Genomic DNA, 23,705 nt, shown 5'->3' with positions numbered 1-23,705 from the left:
ATTATGAAATAAAAGATTAAGAAACATCAAAATATCAAAATGATAATTTAAATGACATGTTTAAATTCTCTTCTGTGAAATAACAAGCCACTTTCCACTTTCAAAATAATCAAATGTCACTACATGTTTAAATTCTCACATAATTAGTTAAAACTATATCTATTCTGCACCTTTTTTTCTACTAGCTTGACCATACAGTGACTTCAATGGATTCTATCGTCCTGAAATAAAAAAATTAGAAGGCTTCTTCATTTAATAATTATTTCCTTCACCATATTTTCCCCTGAGTATCTATTTGAGAAGGATATCTTTATATTTGTTTTGCAGAATGATGATACTGAGGTTATCAGTTTTCTTCTTCAAACAGAAATAGTTCCCTTGGGTCTACGCACCATAGAAATTGGAAGTGAACTATCAAAAACAGTTAGAGTATCGAATTTCCTGGATTTGCTATTACATAGAACTTTCAAATGTCTTCTAATTATATAGTCCCTCTATCTGACGTATTTTTGTTTGACGTCTTCGTGTTACACCACATATATTCTGCTTTTGAATCTTCTTTTGTAAAAAATTAATATGAAAACAGATTATAAAGTAACTATTCATCAAAATGAAGAAAGCAAACTTAGATCCAAAGAAATTTACTAACATACAACAAAGGAAAGAAATAGCAAACCCATAAATAAAAAAATACTTAAATACAAAGTTAAATCTCACAGTAAGTCGTGCGCCGGCGGCTGTGAGTTCGGAGGAGTGCGTCGGCGGCTGGGTCGAATGTAGATGGTCGTAGGAGTCGAGCACGGCTTTCTTGGAGGCGTCGAAATACTAAAATACTGAACAATGATTACGAATAGGGTAGCAAGAATAGCGATACAATACATTAAAACATCCCTACGCGCGTTCGATCTTGGATGGACGGCTGAGATTTGCAAATTTTGGAACCGCCCGGTTCGGCGGTTCCCCGGTTCAACCGGGTTTAGGGCCGGTTTTTAGCTGGTTTGAAAGGCATCCGATTCTAGCAGCAAACTGGACCGCCCGCCGGACCGGTTCGCGGTTGAACCGTTCGAACCGGTCGGTCCGGTCCGGTTTTCAAAACCTTGCTTTATTGTTTTGTTTTTACACATGTAATCTCCCTTTTTTAATGATACGGGCTTCGCCCTAAAATTTCCCCAAAAAAGAATCAATGCTGGATTTGACCTCCTAACTATTAATAATAGTTAAGCTTGACCTGTTATCCAAAATAATAATATGCAATGGTGCTAGTTTCTTTTAATATTTCTCTGTTCCACTATGTCTACTGTAGACATTACCTGCTTTCGACTGTTTCATCACAGTCACTCATGTTTAACAGCTTGGGTTAATCTCCATTGTTTGATACATAATGGTTCAAGTATAAAATGCAATGTACTGTAGAAAAAGGATGAAGCAGGCTGTGCCTTTATCTTATACTCTATTCTCTTTTTCTCTTGTATGCCTATCTTCTAAAGCTGATTTATGTTTTCTCTAACTCAACGCCTGTTGCAACAGTTGTGGATGCTTTAGATTTTTTTTCTTTTGATATATTTTGGATTTTGGATACCAACTTTGGAGAAATGATTTCATTTCCGATAGAGTTGGGGCCTATTTGGAATGGTCGCAACGTTTTATAAAATTGATTTTGAAGCTACTACAGAGAAAGCCAATTCATTACTATGGTTGCATAAAATAATTTTCTATCATAATTTTTTTTGAAAAACAATGAGAAAGCAACAAGAAAATAATATTCAAATGGGATTGTAGTTGATGTTTGAAAAAGCAAAGCAGTCAAAAAGTTATCTCAAAAATTCTTAGATTTCATTTGAGATAGTTTTCTTACTGTTTCTTAAAGCAGCTTTCTAGTAGAAAAAGTTTAATTTTTGTACTAGAAATCTACTTTAAGAATAAGTAAGAAAGCCGTCTTGAACGAAGACTTAGACTTTGTTTAGGACGACTTTCTTCTCGCTTTCTAAAACAGATTTCTAGTACAATTTTTTTTTTTAATTTTAAAATTTTGTACTAGAAAACTGTTTTAAAAAGCAGTATGAATATTGTCCCAAACAAAACCTTAGTCTCTTATGCTTTTTACTTAACTTTGTTGTTGGATTTGGGGATGGTGGATATTTTATTTACTTTTTCCTATTTGGATATTGAATGCCAGTTTAGGAGATTAACAATTTGTTTTACTTAGCTGTAGATTTGCTCTCCTTTGCATTTTTATTTGATTTTGCTATTGGATTATATGCTTGTTAGATGCTCATTTTATAAATTTGTAAATAGGCAATGATGATGATTAATGTATGTTGATTACCATGAACTTAAAAAGATCATAATGTGTACTATTGTTGTCTTAGATATGAATTCTAATCCTCTATAGTTGGTATAACATAATAATATTGTGCAACACCGGTAAGAATAAGAAAAGTTCAAACTTTATTTAGGCTTCGTTTGGGACGGCTTTTTTATTGATTTCTAAAACGGAGTTTTAGTACAAAATTAAAAAAATTTGTACTAAAACTCTGTTTTAGAAAGTAATAAAAAAGCCGTCCCAAACGAAGCCTTAATCTATCTAGAAAGGTATGATTGGTAAAATATTTTCTTATTATCTTCTCATTTCAATTAACTTCTCGTTAATTTCTTTTTCTTTAATCCGAACAAGCATACTTTATTCTTATTTAAGCTTCATTTGAGACAGCTTTCTAAAGCAATTTCATAGTACAAAAATTTATAGTTTTTTAAAAAATATTTTACTAAAAAATTACTTTAGAAAGCAGTAAGAAAGCCTTCCCAAACGAAACCTTACTTACAGCTTTACACAACTTTCAAAAAATTTATGTAACAGGACGCTATTTTTTACAGTAACTTTGAAAAAAAAATACCTTATCTCCATAATAGATTTATAGCACAATCTTTATAAAAAAATTATAGTCATTTTAAACAAACCCTCATTGAGGTTCTTATTCAGTGTTGTGTGTGGTTGCAAAATTTGAGTTATATATTCTTAATGTAATTGTAAATTTTTTAAAATATTAATTATTTATATCTTTAACTGAATAGAGTGTAATACAAGACGCATGGAATAATTAAATAGTATACTAATTTCAAACTAATTTAATAATTTAAAAAATAATTCATACATACATTTCCTCGTAAATAAATATGTTAATTTTTTATAAAATTATTCGATTACTTATTTTAAGGATTTATCGCTCCAAATAAATAAAAAGAGGCCGAAAAGCTAGAAAAGCCAGCAGCTGGTGGGTAGGAGTGTCGAAGGTTTGGATTTTCCACAATGGATAATGAAGGTGGGGGGTGCCTGAGCTCGTTCATCGACCACGGGACGGTGGAGAGCCACCGCCTATTCCTTGCTCGGCGAACTGTTCTTCAAATGCTATGTGACCGTGGCTACGTCGTTGCTCCCCCGGATCTCGAACTCACTCTTTCCGCCTTCCGATCACTCTACGGCGAATACCCCGATCTCGAACGTCTTCGAATCTCCACTACTCTAGTGTCGGATCCATCGAAAAAGGTTTCTCCTCCCCCTTTCTCTGGAACTCTCCTCCCTCTCCCGAATTATTGGGAAATTAGGGTTTAGGGTTTTGGTCTCAGATTGGACTTGTTCAGGTTTTTTTTTGGCTGCAAGGTGAGCAAATGTTTCAAGGCAATTTGCACTGCTAAGCGTGTTTATTTTTTGGTTACTTTGTTTGACGCGACTTTGATCTCCTGCACAGCGATGCACAGACACTGATATGTCTCCACTGTTTACTTACTAGCATGGCAATGGTAAATTTCGTTTAAGAATCCCTCTTAGGATCGTCTCCTCCCTTTTGGAAAAAAATATCCTCACTGACCTGCTACGTTTAATCATATTGGTGGCATTGCGGAAGAATGGTGCCGCCTCCATTGATCCATATGCATATGTAAGGGAAGGAAGAGCGTGAGTGGTTATTGCACCTAATGCCAACAATTTACGAGTTATGACTTATATAAGTCAACTACTGTACCGATGGGGTGAGATTTCCAAGCTATTGTTGTTCCTTTCTAGAAATCTTTGAGGTTTTTATTTAGTTAATAATGATTATTTGAAGGGAAAGCTCGATAAAGATTACTAAACTGATTATCTTTTGTGCTTTATTTCGGTTAGTTTTCAACCACTACAAATGCCATGAACTATTGTCTTGGAATAGCTTATTGTTTTGAAGAAATGATAGCATCTTTTCTACTGTAGAGGTTAATATGTTTGGCAACTTGCCCTCCCCCTTTGCAGCTTTTATTTTGTTTTGAGGCGGTGAGGAGAAAGTGAGGGGCTGCATTTGCTGCGAGAAGTTTAGCCCTCCCCCCAAAATATTTAGATTATCTTCTTCTTTTTTTTTAAAGATTATCTTCTTCTATACAACCTAAATAATTTATTTGTAGGTTTCACCCACAAATCTTAATATTGATGGTAGCCAACCAAATCATTTCAATCTCATATACCAATTGATGATAATCATTAAATCATGAGCTGACCATTCTAGCTTGGAAATGTATTCATGGGCCTTTAGGGTTCATCCATCATCCTTTAAAAATCTTTTTCCTTCCTCCTATGTGGCCAACTCTGTGGATCATTACTGGCCAATTAGGTGGATTAAAAGGCCATTTATTGGTTTGTTAGTTATCATCTGTGAGTAGGCATGCTCAATAATGCTTGGATGCCACCACAAGTATCAAACAAGTTATTGTGCATGATAAAAAAAAATCATGATAGAGCAAACAAAAAAAATTGTTAGGCAATCATGCATAACAACTGATAGGAATCACATGACAATATGAGATTTGCCTCTTTCACAAGTTCTAGGTTGCTAAAAACAATATCAACATACATATCGCGAATTGCAAAGGGAAGCACCAAGAGGCTACACATGTTAAACTAGTGGTAGTAATACCACAGTGGTATAGGGACAATATGGAGGAAGATTGATTTGGTGGAAACCTTATTCAATATACGTAATTAATGCATAAGATTTCCGCTTTACTATTTAATATTCTTTTATTTGTAAATCATGTAAGATATAAATATAGTATTCCTAGAATGCTTTATTGGGTTTAGCCATGCTCTGGTTGAATACATGACAAATTTTATAAGGATATTAGGATAATATATAAGGTTTGTATTTAAATTATATATGCTTTTTAGTTGTGTCTGTCTCTAATATTCATTAAATATTGGTGTTATTTCTGTCTATAATTAATATTAGAAGTTTTTGTTTATGATTTGATTGTTACATGCTAGTCTAGGATGAGGTCTGGCCGCTGGCGGTGAAACATGAACCATCATTTTTAACTTATCTAGTCTTGGGAAAATTGTACATTTGGGATGGTTTAGTTGCATTGCTGACATATTTGAAATAGTAAAGAAATGTAGAGCATTGATTTAAAAGAATTAATTTAGTTTCATACTATGAAAATCCATCATGATAACTGTTAGGAAGGCATATAGAGTAGAGAGAATTTTTATTTATCTAGAAAAAGGCTTATGATTGAGTGCCACAAGAATTAATTTGGTGTGTATTAAAGAAGACATATATGTGCTTAAGATATGTTGAATTTATTGAAGATATTTATGATGGATGATTGATTAATTTTAGAAGTAACTGTGGATTAATCAATAAGTTTTTGATTATAATTGATGTACATCAAATATTAACGTTAGATGTTTATTTTTTATATTAGTTATAGAAATGCTTACAAAGGATAATCCAATTGAGGTGTTTTGGTGTATGTTTTTTGAGATGGCATAGTTCTAATCGATGAGATATGTTTTACAACAAGTACAAAGTTAAAAAAAGGGAAATTATTTAGAAGAGAAAAGTCTCAGAATTAATAGAATAAACATTGTTATGAGTTATGCAAATTTAATGGTTTTGATATTAACAATTATCAAGCAATATTATTTGAAGATAAAGTATCTTGGATCAAGTATAAATAATAATGAGGAGGTAGATAAAGACATTAGCTATAGAGTTAAGTCTGAATAGTTAAAATAGAAAAATGTCTTAGGAGTGTTTATGCGATAAAAGGGATATCATGGAGATTTGAATTGTAGTTTGTAAATTTTATCAAGCTACAAATAGGCACGTTATGTTGCTTGGATTTGAGTGTGAATAGGAAACACATCTTGGTAGCTAAGTTAAGCATGAAGGAAATGAGAATGTAGATATGGATGAATTTTGAAATCAATGGCATATAATGGAGTATCACATGAATTGATTTGATGTGCATTCAGGAAGAAAAATGTGTTCAAGGTATGTAGAAGTTATTGAAGTTAGTTAGTATGATGTATTACTGACTAATTTAGAATTAGTTGCATAGTGACTAAAGAGTTTTCAATTATAATTGATTCATATCAAGGACAAATATATGGTTCATATTTGTTTAAGCTGATTACAGAAATGCTTACAAATGATATAATTAAATTGAAGTGCCTAATTGCTTTGTTGTATGCTTTCTTGCAATGACAATTTTAATCTTTGAGACATGTTTTGAAGTATGTAAAATGTTAGAAAAATGTAAAAAAAAAAAAATTCAAGAAAAAAGATTCCAAATAATAGAAAAAAACATTGGTTATATATTATTACATTTTAGTGGTCTTGATATTTGAGATTGTATAGGAAACACATCTTGGTAGCTAAGTTAAGCATGAAGGAAATGAGAATGTAGATATGGATGAATTTTGAAATCAATGGCATATAATTGAGTATCACATGAATTGATTTGATGTGCATTCAGGAAGAAAAATGTGTTTAAGGTATGTAGAAGTTATTGAAGTTAGTATGATGTATTAATGACTAATTTAGAATTAGTTGCTAGTGATAAAGAGTTCTCAATTATAATTGATTCATATCAAAGATAAATATTTGGTTCATATTTGTTTATGCTGATTACAGAAATGCTTACAAATGATATAATTAAATTGAAGTGCCTAATTGCTTTGGTGTATGCTTTCTTGCAATGACAATTTTAATCAATGAGACATGTTTTGAAGTATGTAAAATGTTAGAAAAATGAAAAAAAAACATTTTGAAGAAAAAAGATTCCAAATAATAGAAAAACATTGGTTATATATTATTACATTTTAGTGGTCTTGATATCAACAATTATCAATCAATATTATTAGTTGAAGTGATATCCATGTGTGGGTTGAATTCTCTTGGGCTAATTATGCAAAATAATGAGGTTGTAGATAAATATATAGTTTTTAGAGTAAGGATGGATAATAAAAATGGCGAAGTGTCTTAGGAGTTTTTCTTAATAAGAGGATAACATAGTCTTAATAAGTAAATTTTATAAAACTACAATCAAGTCTATTGTGTTGATGGGATTTAAGTGCTAAATAGGAAAAAAAGGTCATTAATAGCTAAGTTGAGCATGGAGGAAATGAGAATGCAAAGACGGATGTGCGATAAAGCTAAGAAGGATATATTAAAGAATGAAATGTTAGAGTAGCGGATGGAGTTGAAAATAGACTTGGGTAATTTAGCTGTATCAAAAAGAGGGGTAGAAGATGCAATCACGAAATGGGTAAATAACTTCATGCCAAAGGATTAGTAAGGGAAATGTTTAATCTAATGTAACATGGAAAGGGGTATACTTGGGTAACAAAATAGAACTCGAAATGAGTGTTTTTTTATAAAGTATATAATGAATATAAATAATATAATATACATATAATACATTGTATATTATGTGTATTTAGGTATAAAACTAATGAAAAATGAATGATGAGTCGAATTTGAGTCGAATCTTCTCAGTTCTTTTCAAAATATTTTTTAGTTGAGTTTGAGCCGACTTCTAATCAAAATATTCAATTTTGAGTTGAGCCAAAATTTTACTTGTAATCATCCTAACCTGTGACAATTCAAAATCATAAGACAACATATATGATGCATCCTTTAAAGGTTGCTTGACGAAGATTGGTCTCTTTTTCATTTCAATTAATTCCTCTTCCATCCTAACATCATAAAGACAATCGTGGTAGGAACTCATGTACCTTCTAGTTTGGCATGGTGAAGGGAAGATTGACAACTCAAAGCTAAGGACCTCAAAAGAAACTGCTCAAGATTCTTGTTCTTTAACTCGAGTATCTCCCTGTTCTTTTGTGAAGCACATTGTATTATTAATCATATATTAATGTATTTAGATTAGGGGTGCAACCGAGTCAAGCCGGCTCGCGAGCCGGCTCGAACTCGACTCGATAACAGGCTCGACGAGTCGAGCTTATCGAGCTCGCGAGTCGAGCTTATCGAGCTCGCGAGTCGAGCTCGAACACTATTTCGAGCTCGTTGGCTTATCGAGCTCGAGCTCGAACAGAGCACTGCTTGGCTCGTAGGCTCGACAAGTAGCTCGATGGAGGAGGCTGGGAGCGGAGTTTGCTCGACGGCGGGAAAAGCAAAATGACGGGCGGGAGCGGAGTTCCTCGTCTCTTTCTCCAGCCCGAGACAAGTCCAAAACACCCGCGAGCAAAAATTCTCATGTTCTTTCCTTCTCGCGTTTCTTCTACTCTTTTTATCGTTTTATTATGGTAGTTCTTGCTCGTGAGTCCATCCTCCTGTGAAATTTCTTGGTTTAAGCTCACGAGTGTTTTGATATTCTCGGCAATTCCTTTCACGGCTGTGAAAGCTGTCGCGAATAGTTTGTTTGGGGAGGTGCTTCGTCGAAGGCTCGAGGATACGAAGAAGGACGCTGCGGAGAGGTCTTCCAGGTTCAAGGCACTGACTCAAAAAGCTAAAGAAGCAAGGTGAGTCGTTAGTTGAAAGTTGCACAGTTTGCTGGTTTTGGGAACTCATTGTTGCAAAAGCTGTAGTAAATGGATTTTAGTGCAATTTCAGGACGACGACGGAGCTCGATGGTCGCACCTCAGGACGGTAGAGGCCGGAGGCTTGGAGCTCGCTTGCTTAGTCGGAGCTTGGCGGGATGACGGAACTCACGGCTTGGGACGACGAGCTCGTGGTTTCGAGCCTTCGACGGAGTTTGACAGGACGACGAAGGTCGGAGATTGAGTCCTCGATGGTCGACGTAGCTCGAGACGACGTAGTAGCCTGGAACGATGCAGCTCGACGAGCCGCTCGACTCGACTCGTTTCGTGAGACGAGTCGAGCTCGAGCTCGGTATTTGGCAGTCGATCTCAACTCGAACACACCCTGGCTCGAGCTCGACTCGACTCGTTTGCACCCCTAATTTAGATTGATGCCTAGAAAAAAGAAAGACCATGAAATCATCGGATAAACCTACTATTTTATTTTCATTCCATTGAATAATAGTCGTGGTGTGTGGTTTGTCGAACTTGATGCACTATGAAAAGCTTGTATCTTGATGTTTAGTTCCCATGAGTTATGGGATGTTTTAAAAGGAGTTGGAAAGTAAACTAGTCTCATGCAGATGGAATTTTTTATGCTTCCAAGAAGGGGATATACTCATGGTTTGGTTGAACCAAGTGGCTAAGTAGCTCAATTCTTTATCTTTGGCAAGTCCTTTTCCTCCCTTCTTTGTATTGGTGTTCAACATAAGTCTTTATTTTTGGCAAGACTACTTCCTCCCTCCTTTTTATTGGAGTTTAACACAACTCTTTTTTAAGAAGGAATTGACATTGCCAGAATAAAAAAAAAGAAAAGAAAATTTACCTTGCCAGAATCCTTGGTGAGAGCCATGATAGACAATCAAGTTTCTTGGAGGAAATAACTTTCTTGCTTTGGCCAACAACAACAGTTGGCTTTGAAGAAGATCATGAAAAGAAATATTAATTAAAATTTAAATATACGATCTTAAAAAAATAAGCGATAAAAGAAGAAATAAAAAAAAGAGCAATTACTAGGAAGAATGCCAACCAGATGAAGAACATCTAAGTCAAGCTTAGCTATTGATTTCAACTGCTCTTAGCATTGCATCTAGTTTGGTGGATTTCAAGTCAAAGGTTAGTGAATGGCCTGAGGGAGTTGCAATTGACCATTAGCCCATGTAGGTAACAAGGAAAAAAATCCTCAGCCACCCTTTGTTTGAAAAAGGAATTCCATAGACTTTTACTTTGTTCTCGAAGATGGATTGGAAGAAAATGGAAGGGTCATTCTCTCACTCAAAAAAATCATGAGAATAAGTTGAATGGGCTGGGACTTCCTTCGAGCTCTCAAATTACAATAAGGTGATTGCTAAAGAAAGCATGATTATTTGTGCTTGGATAATCAATATTAGATTAAAGTATCAATGATAGATTGAGAGAGTGGGTGAGAAACTAGTCTTGAATGGATTAGTGTACAACCAAATTTCTCCATTAAGAGTGACGTTGATAAACTCCCCCCTTAATATTATCCTTGAATATGAATTGTGTTGGAATTTTGCATAAATCACTCAAGAAAGCTCTATCACAATAATCTCAACAAATAATAAATTAAAATCAAATATACCAAAAGCCTCAATGGCGAGTGCCTCAAGAGCATAGAAACTGAGGAGAAAAATATTGTGAAGAAGTTTGAGATAACTTTTCCTTTCACTCCCTCTTTTATAGAAGAGCCTAAATGGTGGGAAACCATAAACCTTACAGAAAAAAAAAAAAAAAATCAAAGTGGTGCCCATAAGGCCTTTTTTTGGAGAACTAAGTATGCTTATGGTTTCTTAAAGTTTCTATAGATTCTCAAGTAAGTTCAATGGATTTCATATTTGTGAATTGGGCATAAATCATTTGAAATTTTGTAACTCAAGGAATTATAATTAGTAGCAAGGTTTCCTAATGGGTCTACATAACATTTACAAAAGTAACATTAAGATAAGCCATAAGTGGTTGATCCTCATAAACCTTAATTTAGAATTTTACAGCTAGGAAAGATAAATAAAAAATGCGATCATTTTTCATCGTAGCGCTACATGCTATGCCTTTTGAGCAAACGCCATCTTGATCATGTTCCCTTAAAACAAGGGGTGATGGTAGCTCAGCCTAATCATTCAATCCACTTTAAGAGCTCTAATTTCATCTATATAGTAGGGATAGATTGATATAAGTCTTTGATTGTTGAAGACATTAACTCCAAGATATCGATTGGTGACAAATTGAATTCCATTCTGCATTCCATACATATAAGTATATGCATTCAAATCTTCAATTAGAGGAAACTTTGAAATCATTGGTTTAGGGTCTATAATAGGTGGCTTGGGTCCAATGAATCTTTAATGATGTGTAGTGTGCCATTTAAGATTCTTTACATGAACCTTTCCCAAATGGGTGAACCAAATGTGCTTAGTTAAACTATTCAACATTCTCAAGCCTCTCACCTAAGATAGCATTGGTGTACTGAAGCCTTTCAAGGCCAAAGTTATTGAAGGAAATTCCTCGCTTAGTTTCTTCTGTGGTTCTCTTCGAGTTGAGCATAAAATTCTAGGACTTCCTTCAAGTTTGTTTACCTTTTGCTTAAGTAGGAAAGTGTTTAACTTGATTGCATTAAAGGGAGTCCCTTTTTGGTTGGCAGTTGAAGTGTTAGGCATGGCCACCCTCGCCAAACAAAAATAAACATAAATGCAAATTGAGACTCATTTGACTCCTAATGTCATTATGCTAATGACTTTTTGGGTATCCTTGCCCAAATGTTCGATGACATTATTCTTGGACTCAATTGTAATAATGCTAAATGATGATATGCCAAAAATATTTTGGTGATTTTATTCCTTTAGAGTGGGCTCAATTGAAGAAGCTTTCCTCTCGTGGGAAGCATGGGTTAAGGCTTTAGCAAATGATCATCTTTGCATTAGTAATATTCTCAAAAGTGTTATATCTTGTGAAAGAGAAATTGAAGTTGTCATGTTCTTTTGAAGAAGAGGAGTCTTCTCTATAGTTAGGGTACAAGTTATAGTGGTAGGAGTGTTGTCAACCAGATTAGCGAAAGAGTTAAATAAACTTTTTATCCTTGTAGTGTAGAATTATTAGCATTGAGAAACTCTTTCATTAAGCTATCATCAAATTAGAACAAGATGCTAAAGAATTAGCCATCAAGATGTTTGTAAGGAGCATGACGATTCATGTCTTGAAAGCCAATTTTTAAACCGGTGCTAAAGACACGAGAGAATGACGTAAAACAAAAATTCAAATCACCACTAAAACCCGCAAGTTATTTACATGTCTCAAATGATTACAATTGAACCATAATTTGGGCTTACATTGGTAGTGTTTTGCCTAGGCCCCAACCTTTTTGCAAAAAAATGAAAGCCTTTTAATAATTACAACTAACAATAAAATCACCGACCCTCGGAAATTGAACATAATTAATCCTAAAAAAATGATAATTCATTAATTACCACAATCATCATCAGACAGAACCCAACTCTTTATGAAGATTGATGCTGCTGGCTAAGCTTGCCTTGCATGTACCTTTATTTATAACCCTATGGATGAGTTATTGTGGTACTTCTTCTGAGGAACATAAGATTTCTGTAGACTAGATGGGAAGATCTTTTGTAATGGTTGAAGGGTTTTTAAACAAAATAACTTGTCTCATTTCTTTGTGGTCTTATGTTATATTATCTTTTTGGCACATTAATTTTGTCTACATAAGTGGCTCTCTTGCTAAACTCACCCTCTCTTTGTGTTGGTGGTTGGGTATTGTGTTGAATTTGGGTTACTCAAATGTTAATTTAATTTAGTCGAGGTTCATTTTTGTTGAATTTGACTATTTTGTTATTGACTTAAGGATGGCTAGTCTGAAATCCGATTTCAGAGGTTATCCAAAATTTAAAGATGAGGGCAAAGGGATTCTATAATATATATGATTGCAAGAGAATTTAATGATTAAATTTTAATATTATCCATAATGACATAAGGTTTTCTCAAATATAGGTGGGCGTGTGCCACCCCAACCCCCAATTTCCACCACAAATTGAAATCAACTTGTTATCTTCCCTAACTCTATAAAATAGGCATGGAAGAACATATCTATCATTTAAAATTTTAAACATTGACTAGGGCTAGAGCTAGATCCTTACACCCCCAACCCCCTTTTTTCACCACGGTTTGAAATCAACTTGTTATCTGCCCTATCTCTATGACATAGGCTTGAGAAGAACATATCTATCGTTAGCACTGACTAGTGCTAGAGCAAGGTTCTTAGAAGCCTAAATATGAGGCAAGTCTTAGAGGTTTATTCCCAATTTGCTGATAGCAGCACATACAAGTGGAATTTTTCTTTATGTGCATTTTCAGTAGGCGATTGAATCTGGAACACGTGATCTTCAGGAGCATCCTGACAATGCTTATTCTCTTCAAAGCGAATATTCTTTTACGGGATATTTTCTTGCAATTCCTTGTTAAACATCATATTGAAATAGAATGTCAAGCATTGGTGGTGAACAAACTCATGATTCATCATTAATTAATCGCTGTTGACACCAACAATTTGAGATATTTGCCATTTAGGCAGGAGCCCAACCCTAGTAATGAGGGGTGAAAGTTAGAAGAGTGCGAGAAAAAACATTAAGGCTGCCTAAACCATCATTTATTTGATTCAGATTCTGGTGCAGTTACCGGATTGATGAGGGGTTAAACTTCGATTTTTAACCAAACAGCTATCATTATGTATGTTTTGGAAAATTGGCCAAGTTGTTTCTCTCTCTTTCAAGAGTTTTAGTTATTATTTTGCATTTCTGAGCTCGAGTTCACCTTAGCCTAATTTAAAAAACTAATGGATATTGGTTTCAAGTCTTTCTATGCTCTATCGAAGTATTAGTCTAATAATGACAGCTTGACTTTCCATTTCAGATTCTTGTTATCTTTTGCGGGACTGAACCCGTCAAGTTGGCAACCGTACAAGCTATTTTCAATCAGTTTGGCAAAGAAAAATTGTACAGGATGATAATAGTATTTCAAAACAAAGTTACTTCCAAGGCTCGAGACTGTACTGAAAATTTTCCACTATACAAAGTTGAGACATTTCAAGTAAGTTACATGGCACATTACCATGCTTCTTTAGCAATCTTCATCATACTAAGTTTATTTGAACCCTAAAAAACATTTAATGAATGCAAAACATAATTGTTATTGACATCATAAATTATATTTTGATATAATATTAGATTTGAAGTACATTGAAACTTGAGCTTATTTCTGGTATCTTTTTATTTGCGTATCCTTCAAAATTCATAGTCATGATAATATGCTTCTTACGTAATGATCTTTTAATAGGCTGCAAATTATTGCTCCTTGTGCTAATGTCGGCATTTTTTTTATTTTCCCCAGCTCTGACTCATGCTTAGAAATATATTTTACTTGTTAATTTTTAAATGCGAATCTTCCTTAACCATCTTATTTTGTTGGAGTGCAACTCATTTGATGAAATCCCCACATTTCTTCCTTTGCCAAATAGTTGCATGTGGTCACATGTCTTGATTGAAGTTGTTCGAAGCCAAGCTAACTAGGCCCTATTGAACGAAAGCCTAAGGAAAATATCTGAGCTTTGTTCTATTGACATATATATATATATATATATATTTTTATAGATATATATATATATATATATATATATATATATATATATATATTCTGGTCATATCGTACTACAAATTTCCAATCCGTTTTTAGTCTTTGGATGATGAAAATAAGAATCAAGAAGGTCGATCTTCATCCATACATTTGAAATTAGTCCAGGACCTAAATTTATGGATTCTCAATTTGTTTTGCTGTCAATACGACATTCTTATGTATATATCAAAGGTTGTATAATCAAACAAAGTTGTGCTGGTGCGCGACTGTTTTGATTTTCTTTAAATATGTCTACAATAGGTCTGTTTGTATAATTTCTTTTATACAATTCATTTTTGTTTAACACTTAGATTCATATCCAAACTATCACATGATCTCGTGAAATTTATTTTGGGATTGTGTTTTTAAAAGACGGAAACCATTTGTTATATTTCATTGATTAATAAGATTGCCGGTATGTTGGAAATAAAAAAGCAAGCAATAAACTAGAGAAAGTCCTCCATTATGAGGATAACAACACATGTGGAACATATCTACAACTACTTAGTTTATTAGGGCTTTATATCTTATTATTTCCAAGCCTGTGTTCCAACACTCGCCTCCAAACTATAGCAGTTATATTAATTTGCTTTAGTTTATTTACATAGCTTGGAAAATTGAAACAAACGTTGGGCCTTTGTAAAGTTTATGCTAGTTTTGAGTTGAAACGCGGGTGATCTTATTTTATATTATCATTTCTTAAATAAAATGCAATCAACTTCAATGTGTTATTTTTTTTATGTAAAACACATGATTACTAACCTATGATGTACCTACACTTTTCCTCAAAGGAGGTATGTAGTGTCCGACATGTATCGAACACAATACCCATCTGACACCGACACGCGTGTCTTAAATAATTTATAAATTTTTTAAAAAATAAAAACTAAATATCTTATTTTCTCTCTATAGCACCAAATTAATCTATGCCTGACATGACATCCGCCCCCAACTTTCGACATCATAATTTTAATCATTTTAAGCACAAATCATTGTTAAATTACTTATTATTTTTTAATTATTCCTAATATTCTGCTTATTTAATTTTTATACATTATCTTTACAACAACAACAACTACAACATCAAGCCTTTATACATTATCTTTAAGATATAAAAATTATAATACTCCGTCGAACCCATGCCCGTGTCTGTGTTCCATATTTTCATTAATTAATATGTCTGTGTCATTTCGTATATATGTCTATGCATCATAGTTACTAAGGAAGTAGATATAAATACAATTTTCCCAATTTAAGAACATTTGCTGCGAAATTATTAATGATGTGGATATCAAACGATTGTCACAATTTAAGATCAGAGGTTGAGAAATTGGAAAACCAATCTCCCTTAGTAGGATTTTAACCCACATCTTCTGACATGTAGTGTGTGTTATGGCTATGTATTCCACCTTTACACTTTATCCTCTCACCACTATTTGTTTCTATTTTATTTATTGCTTTTATATGTGATCAAATTGTCTCTTGCACAGATACATTATACGTATGTGAATGCTTTATCATCAATGAACCTAACATAGTGCCACTGTGCCAGAGAACACTTTCACATTAAATGTTCATTCTTTATATATATATATATATATATATATATATTAAATGTTCATTCTTTATATATATATAAGTATGTAACTTGGTGACTTGTTATATTTGAGGATATCTCTAGTAACTTCTTAATGTTCCTATTTAGGAGATTGCATATTTTGACTTGCTAGCTTCACTAATAGATGATATCTCTAGTCTGATGATAATTAGATTGATTAGTTTTTCAACCAATTGTCAATAACAAGAGACATCTTCAAACATTTTCTCTTTATCCATAAATTTTTTAATCTAAATGGGAGCTGTCAATATGCATGCAGCCTAACAATCCAATTTCTTTATGATGGTCAATTGCATACTTCCTTTGAGGCAAGGAAACTATTTTGTAGTACTTTTAACTCGATGCCCAAAAAAAATTTGAGTTGATGTAGTTCTTTCTTCAAAATTATTTTTTGTAGATAATGCTTCACTTTGGTGATTCCATTTTGATCTCTCACACTAAGGAGTATGTCATCAATATAGATTGCTAAGATAACATAACCGAATGAATTATGTCTGATGAAGATGGAATGATTTGTTGAACTGTTATGAAACCCAGCCTTTGCAAGAACCTTGTAAAGTTTATCAAACGCAGCTTGAGGACTTTCTCTAAGTCCATATATGACTTTATTGAATATGCAAATTTGTTCTTCCCTAATGGAGTGCACCCAAACGATTTCCTTACAACTTAAGTGAGTTTGGCATATACGAAAGTATTTTTGACATTCATTTAAAGTAGACGCCAGTATTTATTGATATACTAGAGTAATAGTATCTAGGACGTACAACAAACATAACATAATTAATATTGGCTTTTACTTCAAATGAATAGTCGTATGTGAATCTGCACTAGAGTATAGTATCTGGGACGGACAGCAACCATAATATAATCATATGATAAAACAAAATGAGAAGTTGACACATTTCTGAGATTTACTAAACGAGATGGTTATACTTCTTTTGAGATAAAATATCTATTCTAGAAGTATTTGGGGCTGTTGGAAGTGCCAATGTTTATGAGAGAGGAGTTAGAAGCATGTTGAGCATTGGAGGGATAACTAAGCTTAGCCAAACATTATGTTGGGGGATTGTTAATGTGCTCATAATGTGAGCAAGGAAAAAAACCATTGCCCCTACAAGTACAACTACTATTAGTTTGGCCACCATGATACCTTATAACAAGGGTAGACTAGTTAGACACTAGCTTAGATGGAGGCAAGAGCTTAGTTACTTGAAAAACTTAGGAGAAAGCACTGACAATGTTAAGAATGGTGGAGTTGGCCCTCGTTTATGATTGAGTATATGATGTAGAACGGGAGCGGCGGGGGTAATAAAATTAAAGAGCTTAAACTCCATCTCAGATTTTCCTTAATTAATGAATTTGAATTTGAAATTCAAACAAGAAAAGAAGGGAGGGAAGAGAGGAATTAATTATCTCCTTAATTGGGGCCTTTAATTATGAAGGAAATAATTAGGATAGAGGAGAGAGAGGGCCGATGACATCATGAGTGGGGGAAGACTTTGAGTAGGTTTTTTAGTGCTTGCCTAAATGGGATCCTTAATTGAGGCCAAAGAAATTAAATCATATCCAATTTGAATTTGATTTGGATGTGATTTAAGGCACTTTCCTAAAATAGGAATCCTTAATTAAGAAATAAATTCAAATTCAAATTGATTTGAATTTTGAATTTGAAATCATTCCAAATTAGGAGGATTTATAATAGTATGGGTTTTGAATGCCAAGAGAAATTTATGGAGTTAGTGGAGGAATGGTGGCTAGCGGCTATAGAGGAACTAGGGTTAGGGTTTATGGGTTTTGGTGGTTTGAACTTTGAAGATGGAGATGGGGAGGAGACCGACGATTGGAAGGGGAGGGCCGATGATTGAAAAGGAAAGGGGGTAGGTGGCCGGTGGTGAGGAAGAGGATGGGAGGTAGAAAACCGACGGCTAGGGGAAGATTTAGCTTGCGGTTAAAGGGTAGGAGGAGGTGGCGGTTTAGGAAAAATAAGGAGAATAAAAAAGAAGAAGAAGAAGATAAAATCGTGAGCCCGAACGCTTCTTGCGACTGACGGGTGATGTCTTGCCCTTCACCAAGGGATTTTAAGCCATGCGTCCAGACCCATCCTGCAGCTGGTGTATACTATGATTCCCTCCCATAGGAATCTTGCTAAAGCTCTCCCAATGAGCAAAAGTACAGAACAATTTTTTATTAAGACTCCATCATCATCTAATACAAGAGCAAGGGCCTCTATCCTTAAAAGAAACTAAAAGACAACTTTGCTCCTTGGGCTTACAAAAAAAAAGACCCTTAAGTAAGGGTAAAAATGAAAAATGTATAATTAAATAAAAAATACAATTAATAAACTAAGATAAAATTGGAGGGATCTTGGCCGTCGATCTTCGCCGTCGATCTTCGCCTTTTTGATTTACGTCCATCGTCAGATGTCCGCATCATTCTCCCAGAATGGAAAAGAGATCGACTCCGCATCCCAGGTAACCATGCTCTGATACCAAACTGATGTAAAATGGGAGCGGCGAGGGTAATACAATTAAAGAGTTTAAATTCCATCTTAGATTTCCCTTAATTAATGAATTTGAATTTGAAATTAAAAAAAAAAAGGGAGGGTAGAGAGGAATTAATTATCTCCTTAATTGGGGCCTTTAATTAGGGAGGAAATAATTAGGATAGAGGAGAGAGAGGGGCTTGCGACATCATGAGTGGGGGAAGGCTTTGAGTAGGTTTTTTAATGCTTGCCTAAATGGGACCCTTAATTGAGGCCAAAGAAATTAAATCATATCCAATTTGAATTTGATTTGGATGTGATTTAGGGCACTTTCTTAAAATAGGAATCCTTAATTAAGAAATATATTTAAATTCAAATTGATTTGAATTTTGAATTTGAAATCATTTCAAATTAAGAGGATTTATAATAGGAAAGGTTTTGAATGCCAAGAGAAATTTATGGAGTTAGTGGAGGAAGGGTGGTCGGCGGCTATGGAGGAATTAGAGTTAGAGTTTATGGGTTTTGGTGGTTTGAAGATGGAGATGGGGAGGAGATTGGTGGTTGGAAGAAGGGGAGGGTGGTGACCGACGGTTGAAAAGGAAAGGGGGTAGGTGGCCGGTGGTGGGGAAGAGGATGGGAGGTAGGAAGCCGGTGGAGCCGGCTAGGGGATGATTTAGCCGGCGGTTAAAGGGTAGGAGGAGGTGGCGGTTTAAGAAAAATAAGGAGAGTCAAAAAAGAAAAAAAGAAGAAGAAGACAAAACTGTGAGCTCGGACGCTTCCTGCGGCTGGCGGGTGATGTGTTGCCCTTCACCAAGGGACTTTAAGCCACGAGCCCGGACCCATCCTGCAGTTGGTTGATACTACGATTCTCTCCCATAGGAATCTCTCTAAAGCTCTCCCATGGAGCAAAAGTGCAGAATAATTTTTTTATTAAAACTCCATTATCGTCTAATATAAGAGCAAGTGTTTCTATATGTAGGTCTTAAAAGAAACTAAAAGACAACTTTGCCTCTTGGGCTTACAAAAGAAAAGACCCTTAAGGGTAAAAATGAAAAATACATAATTAATAAAAAGTACAATTAATAAACTAAGATTAAATTGGAGGGATCTTGACCGTCGTTATTCATCTCTTCCTTTGATTAACGTCCATCGTCGGATGTCCACATCAGTATATTAAAAGGAAGGATGAAGCTCAGAGAGAAATTTTGCCCCACATCAAAAAAATCTCGTTCCATTATTGCTAGATGATTGATCACTCGTAAATAAATGACTTGTATCAGATAGGTTCATTTCACTTTCCTCGTAAGTATTTTATTATTCTCTGATAGGCAAAACATATTGTTGAGGAGACAATATCTTAGAGTGTAGATACTAGAGATGTTATTTTCATTGAACTAGTTGGAACACACTAAATCCCACATTTTCTTTTTAATGCCTTGGAACATGAAAATCGATGCAATAAATGTTTCAAGACTGTCGAGAAAACTATTCAGAACAGCATAATTAGATATTTGCCATTTGAAAATGATAGGTACCACTTGAATATTCCAAGTGATTCCTATCGGATCTTCGCCAAATCACCAATATTTCACTGTTTTCAATAGAAAACAGCCACCAACAATGGAAAAGCTGAGAGAAAAGGGAGAAAACTTTGGAAAAAACAATAGCAAACAATTGTATTCCCCTAGTAGACGATCAAAACCAAAGCAAGATACAATGTTCTTCAATTCGAGAGGAAGAACAACTCTCTAACAATCTCCGGCAACGCCAAGAGCCCAAGCAAGAAAACCTAGAACACAAAACTCTTTTCAAAATCAAGATGCCACCCTAATCCCCTCATAACTCCCTATTAATACAATCTAATTCAAATTAAAAGCAAAAGGACTTCTCTACCCTTCTTTCTCCCTCCAAAAACACTTAAACCATGTTTGAATTGCAAGTGGACCCCACCCCAAGCCCCTTTCTCCCTTCCGCCTCTTCTCTGTGCCGCCTCCGCCTGAAGAAAACCCGGACCGGCTGGGCCGGTCCAGGTTGGGCCGGTCCAGGCTGGACCGGCATAACAGAAAATTTGATGGAAACTCATCAAGATGATAAGGTTTTCTATGAGAATCAACAACAAAATGGAAAACTCTCTACCACAGAATATGGTACAATTAAATTTGATGATGATATTGATGATAAAAGAGGGCTTTGTCTTTGGAAAAGGAGATAGAGAAGCCCTGACAACATTAATTATGGATGTACTAAAAATCTATGAGAAAATTAGGTCATTCGGATGAGTGAAGGACAAAAAGGTGGCCCATAAGTAGGAAGAAAGAGGTAAATGAGATAGCAAGTTTGGACTACAAGGGTGGCTGCCTCTGTTGTGTAGGGCATTAATTGATGCTAGTAATAGCGAGGGAAGCTACAGATATGAGCGAGCTCATCCATGAGCAGGAGTGAGCTACGTTGCAGCTGGCAAGTGTGTGTAGCACGGTCATAGGCATGCCTAAGCAAGGCAACAATCAGGACGACAGTGAGCTAGCGAACAGGGTTTTATGAGCATATGTTATAGGAAGGAGACGAGGAAGGCATGATTGCTAGGCTATGATTAACTTTGCTTTGATACGATGAGCTGAGTGAGTGAGTGAAAACGTTTGTATGAGCATATGTGATAGGAAGGAGAGGAGGAAGGCACACAATTGAATAGCGGAAACTTTGTTATATTCAATTGATTGAGAAGAGTGCTAATATATAAGAAAATAGGGTAAATACAAAACTGACATGAAATACAGTGGAAAATACCCTCAATTATGTAGATAAAAACATACTTATAAACATTTCTACAACTAACTAGCTAACTAGGGCTTTCCTAAAATACTATTTTCAATGTTGTACTTTCTAATACTTTAGAGCATTATAAATCAAGATTACAGTCTTGATTAGTATTTTAAAGCTAAAAAATCTAATTTGTAAGATAAATGATATAGTCCAATTGAACCTATTCCGGAGAGAAAGAGGCCTAACCTACAAATAGGAAAACTTAGTTTGTTTTTATCCAACTTTTTTTTTTTTCAAATATGTTTTATCAAGAAGGTTGGAGTAGCTCCAGTAGAAGATAAGATTAGAGAGAGTCGCCTTAGATGGTTTGGTCACATAAAACGGCGGCCTTCTAATAACCCGGTTAGGAGAGTAGAGGTATTAGATTTGACTTATGTTAAGAAAGGTAAGGGTAGACCTAAAAAGACTTGGTTAGAAAATATTAGAAATGACCTTTCTTTATTAGATTTAAATGAGAATTTGACTTTTAATAGGACACAATGGAGAAAAAGGATTCATGTAGCCGACCCCACGTAGTGGGATAAAGGCTTGATATTGTTGTTGTTGTTGTTGTATGTTTTATCAAGAAGGTCCAAAAGTTTAAGTCAAGAACATAATTTCAAAATCATCATAGTTAGGCAATAATAGAAGTTCATTATATTTTTTAATCGTAATTACCCTCCTAATGGAGTTTAAATTTCATTAATGTATGACATTGATAGCATGCTTTCATATAGCCCTAGTTTCTCAAACCAAATGATGTTTTATCTGCATAGCTAGCCTTCTCTTTAAATTAAGAAGAATAAACTTGAATTTTGTGAAATGGTTTTGAAGTAGGATTTGAATTAATGATTAATTTAATGCTTGCTTATTTTTTTTCCAAGCTTGATTGCTAGTAAGGCAACCATAAAATCTATTGAAATTTAATTTTTAGCTATTTGAAATTTATAGGTCATGTTCGATTAGCATGTATTTTTGTATGAAGTTTTCACAATCATAAATTATGATAAAGGAAAAGCTTGTTGTGCTTGTATGATTGAAGCTTGTGTTATATATATACACACGCGCGCGCGCGCACACACATAGCAATATTTTTTCTTTTGTGAGGATAAATTCACTTTTCTGATTGTTTGCTTTATCTCATTTATCTATTAAGTAATGTTTAAATTGTAAATCAAGAGTTTTGTTTTATCTTAGGGGTCGTTTGGTTGCAAACATTTCTAGTGTTAAGTAAAATAAAATGTAGGGGTTTGTAGTTTTAGGTGTTTGGTTTGAAGAAAAGCTAATGCATAGTAAAATTTTGAGGTATTTGAAATTCCTTATCTAGTTCATTTTCAATGTATTTGGAAGTCATTCGATTTTGACAAATTTCAAATACATTGTAAACATGAAGCTTTGGTTTCTACTGCTGGCTGCACGCAAATGTCGTTCCCCATCGCTACCCACTCGTGGGTAGTGGTCATCGTCAGTTACTGGCCATCCCCGCCAACATTTGCTGTAGTCAGTTGCAGCCATCAAACACTGACCACCACCTTCTCTACTTTGGCTATCGCAGCTGATGTCCATCTCCACTACCATTGGCTGCTATAGCCATTGCTCGCTATCGGAGTTGATTGATTCCTTATTTCAAATATTGGTTTCACTTTACAGACAGCCAAATGCAAAAAAGTAAACTCAACCTTTTTTACAAGCAATCAAACTCTAGCGAATTATTTTAATTATATGATTTTATTTTACCTTGTATTTTGAATACTTTAGAATTCTAAGTAATTGCAACTCAATGACACCCCCTTAATCTGAGAGACGAAAGCAATGTGCATGAAGTTTCTTGAAATCTCATTGAGATTAATTCATTTATTAAATATGTAGAAGAATCCCCATATGGAAGTTCAATACAGTGAAGAAATGATTCATATATTTTGTGGTGTAGGATTACTTATATGAAATTGTTAATGTGATGTGCAAATGGTTAGACTTGAGTTTTATTTTGTGTAAAAAAAAAAGCAAAGCTCTTTGGCATATGGTTAGTTCGAGAGGCAGTTTGTCAAAAACATAAAGCTTATGTAACTGTAATGAGTAACCAGCCCAAGCATTATTTTTTAATTGAATTTTAAAATAGTCAACAAAGGTATGGAACCATCTTTTTTTATTAAAAATGATTTTTCCATCAACTCAAATTTACTGAATGAAGTTTGTTTTCATTATCCCATTAGCAAGTCTACGAAAATAAGGTAGTGTTTCTGTCTCCTTCTAGAAGCTAT

The 23,705-nt window shown here is 34.5% G+C and overlaps 1 protein-coding gene across 1 annotated transcript in view; it reads left to right on the top strand.

The window, feature by feature from the left end:
- Positions 1–3,236: 3,236 nt before the first annotated feature.
- LOC110100508 (DNA-directed RNA polymerase V subunit 5A) overlaps positions 3,237–23,705 on the top strand; it is a 31,221-nt gene continuing 10,752 nt past the window's right edge. The window contains exons 1-2 of the mRNA XM_020828037.2: positions 3,237–3,544; positions 13,787–13,963. Coding sequence (XP_020683696.1) covers positions 3,308–3,544; positions 13,787–13,963 — 414 coding nt within the window. The 5' untranslated portion in view covers positions 3,237–3,307. The remainder of the gene's footprint in view (positions 3,545–13,786; positions 13,964–23,705) is intronic.

The sequence above is a fragment of the Dendrobium catenatum genome, unplaced genomic scaffold, assembly GCF_001605985.2.
Source record: "Dendrobium catenatum unplaced genomic scaffold, ASM160598v2 fragScaff_scaffold_353, whole genome shotgun sequence".
In the NCBI taxonomy this organism is placed as follows: Eukaryota; Viridiplantae; Streptophyta; class Magnoliopsida; order Asparagales; family Orchidaceae; genus Dendrobium; species Dendrobium catenatum.
This window is presented reverse-complemented; position numbering and strand designations above follow the sequence as displayed.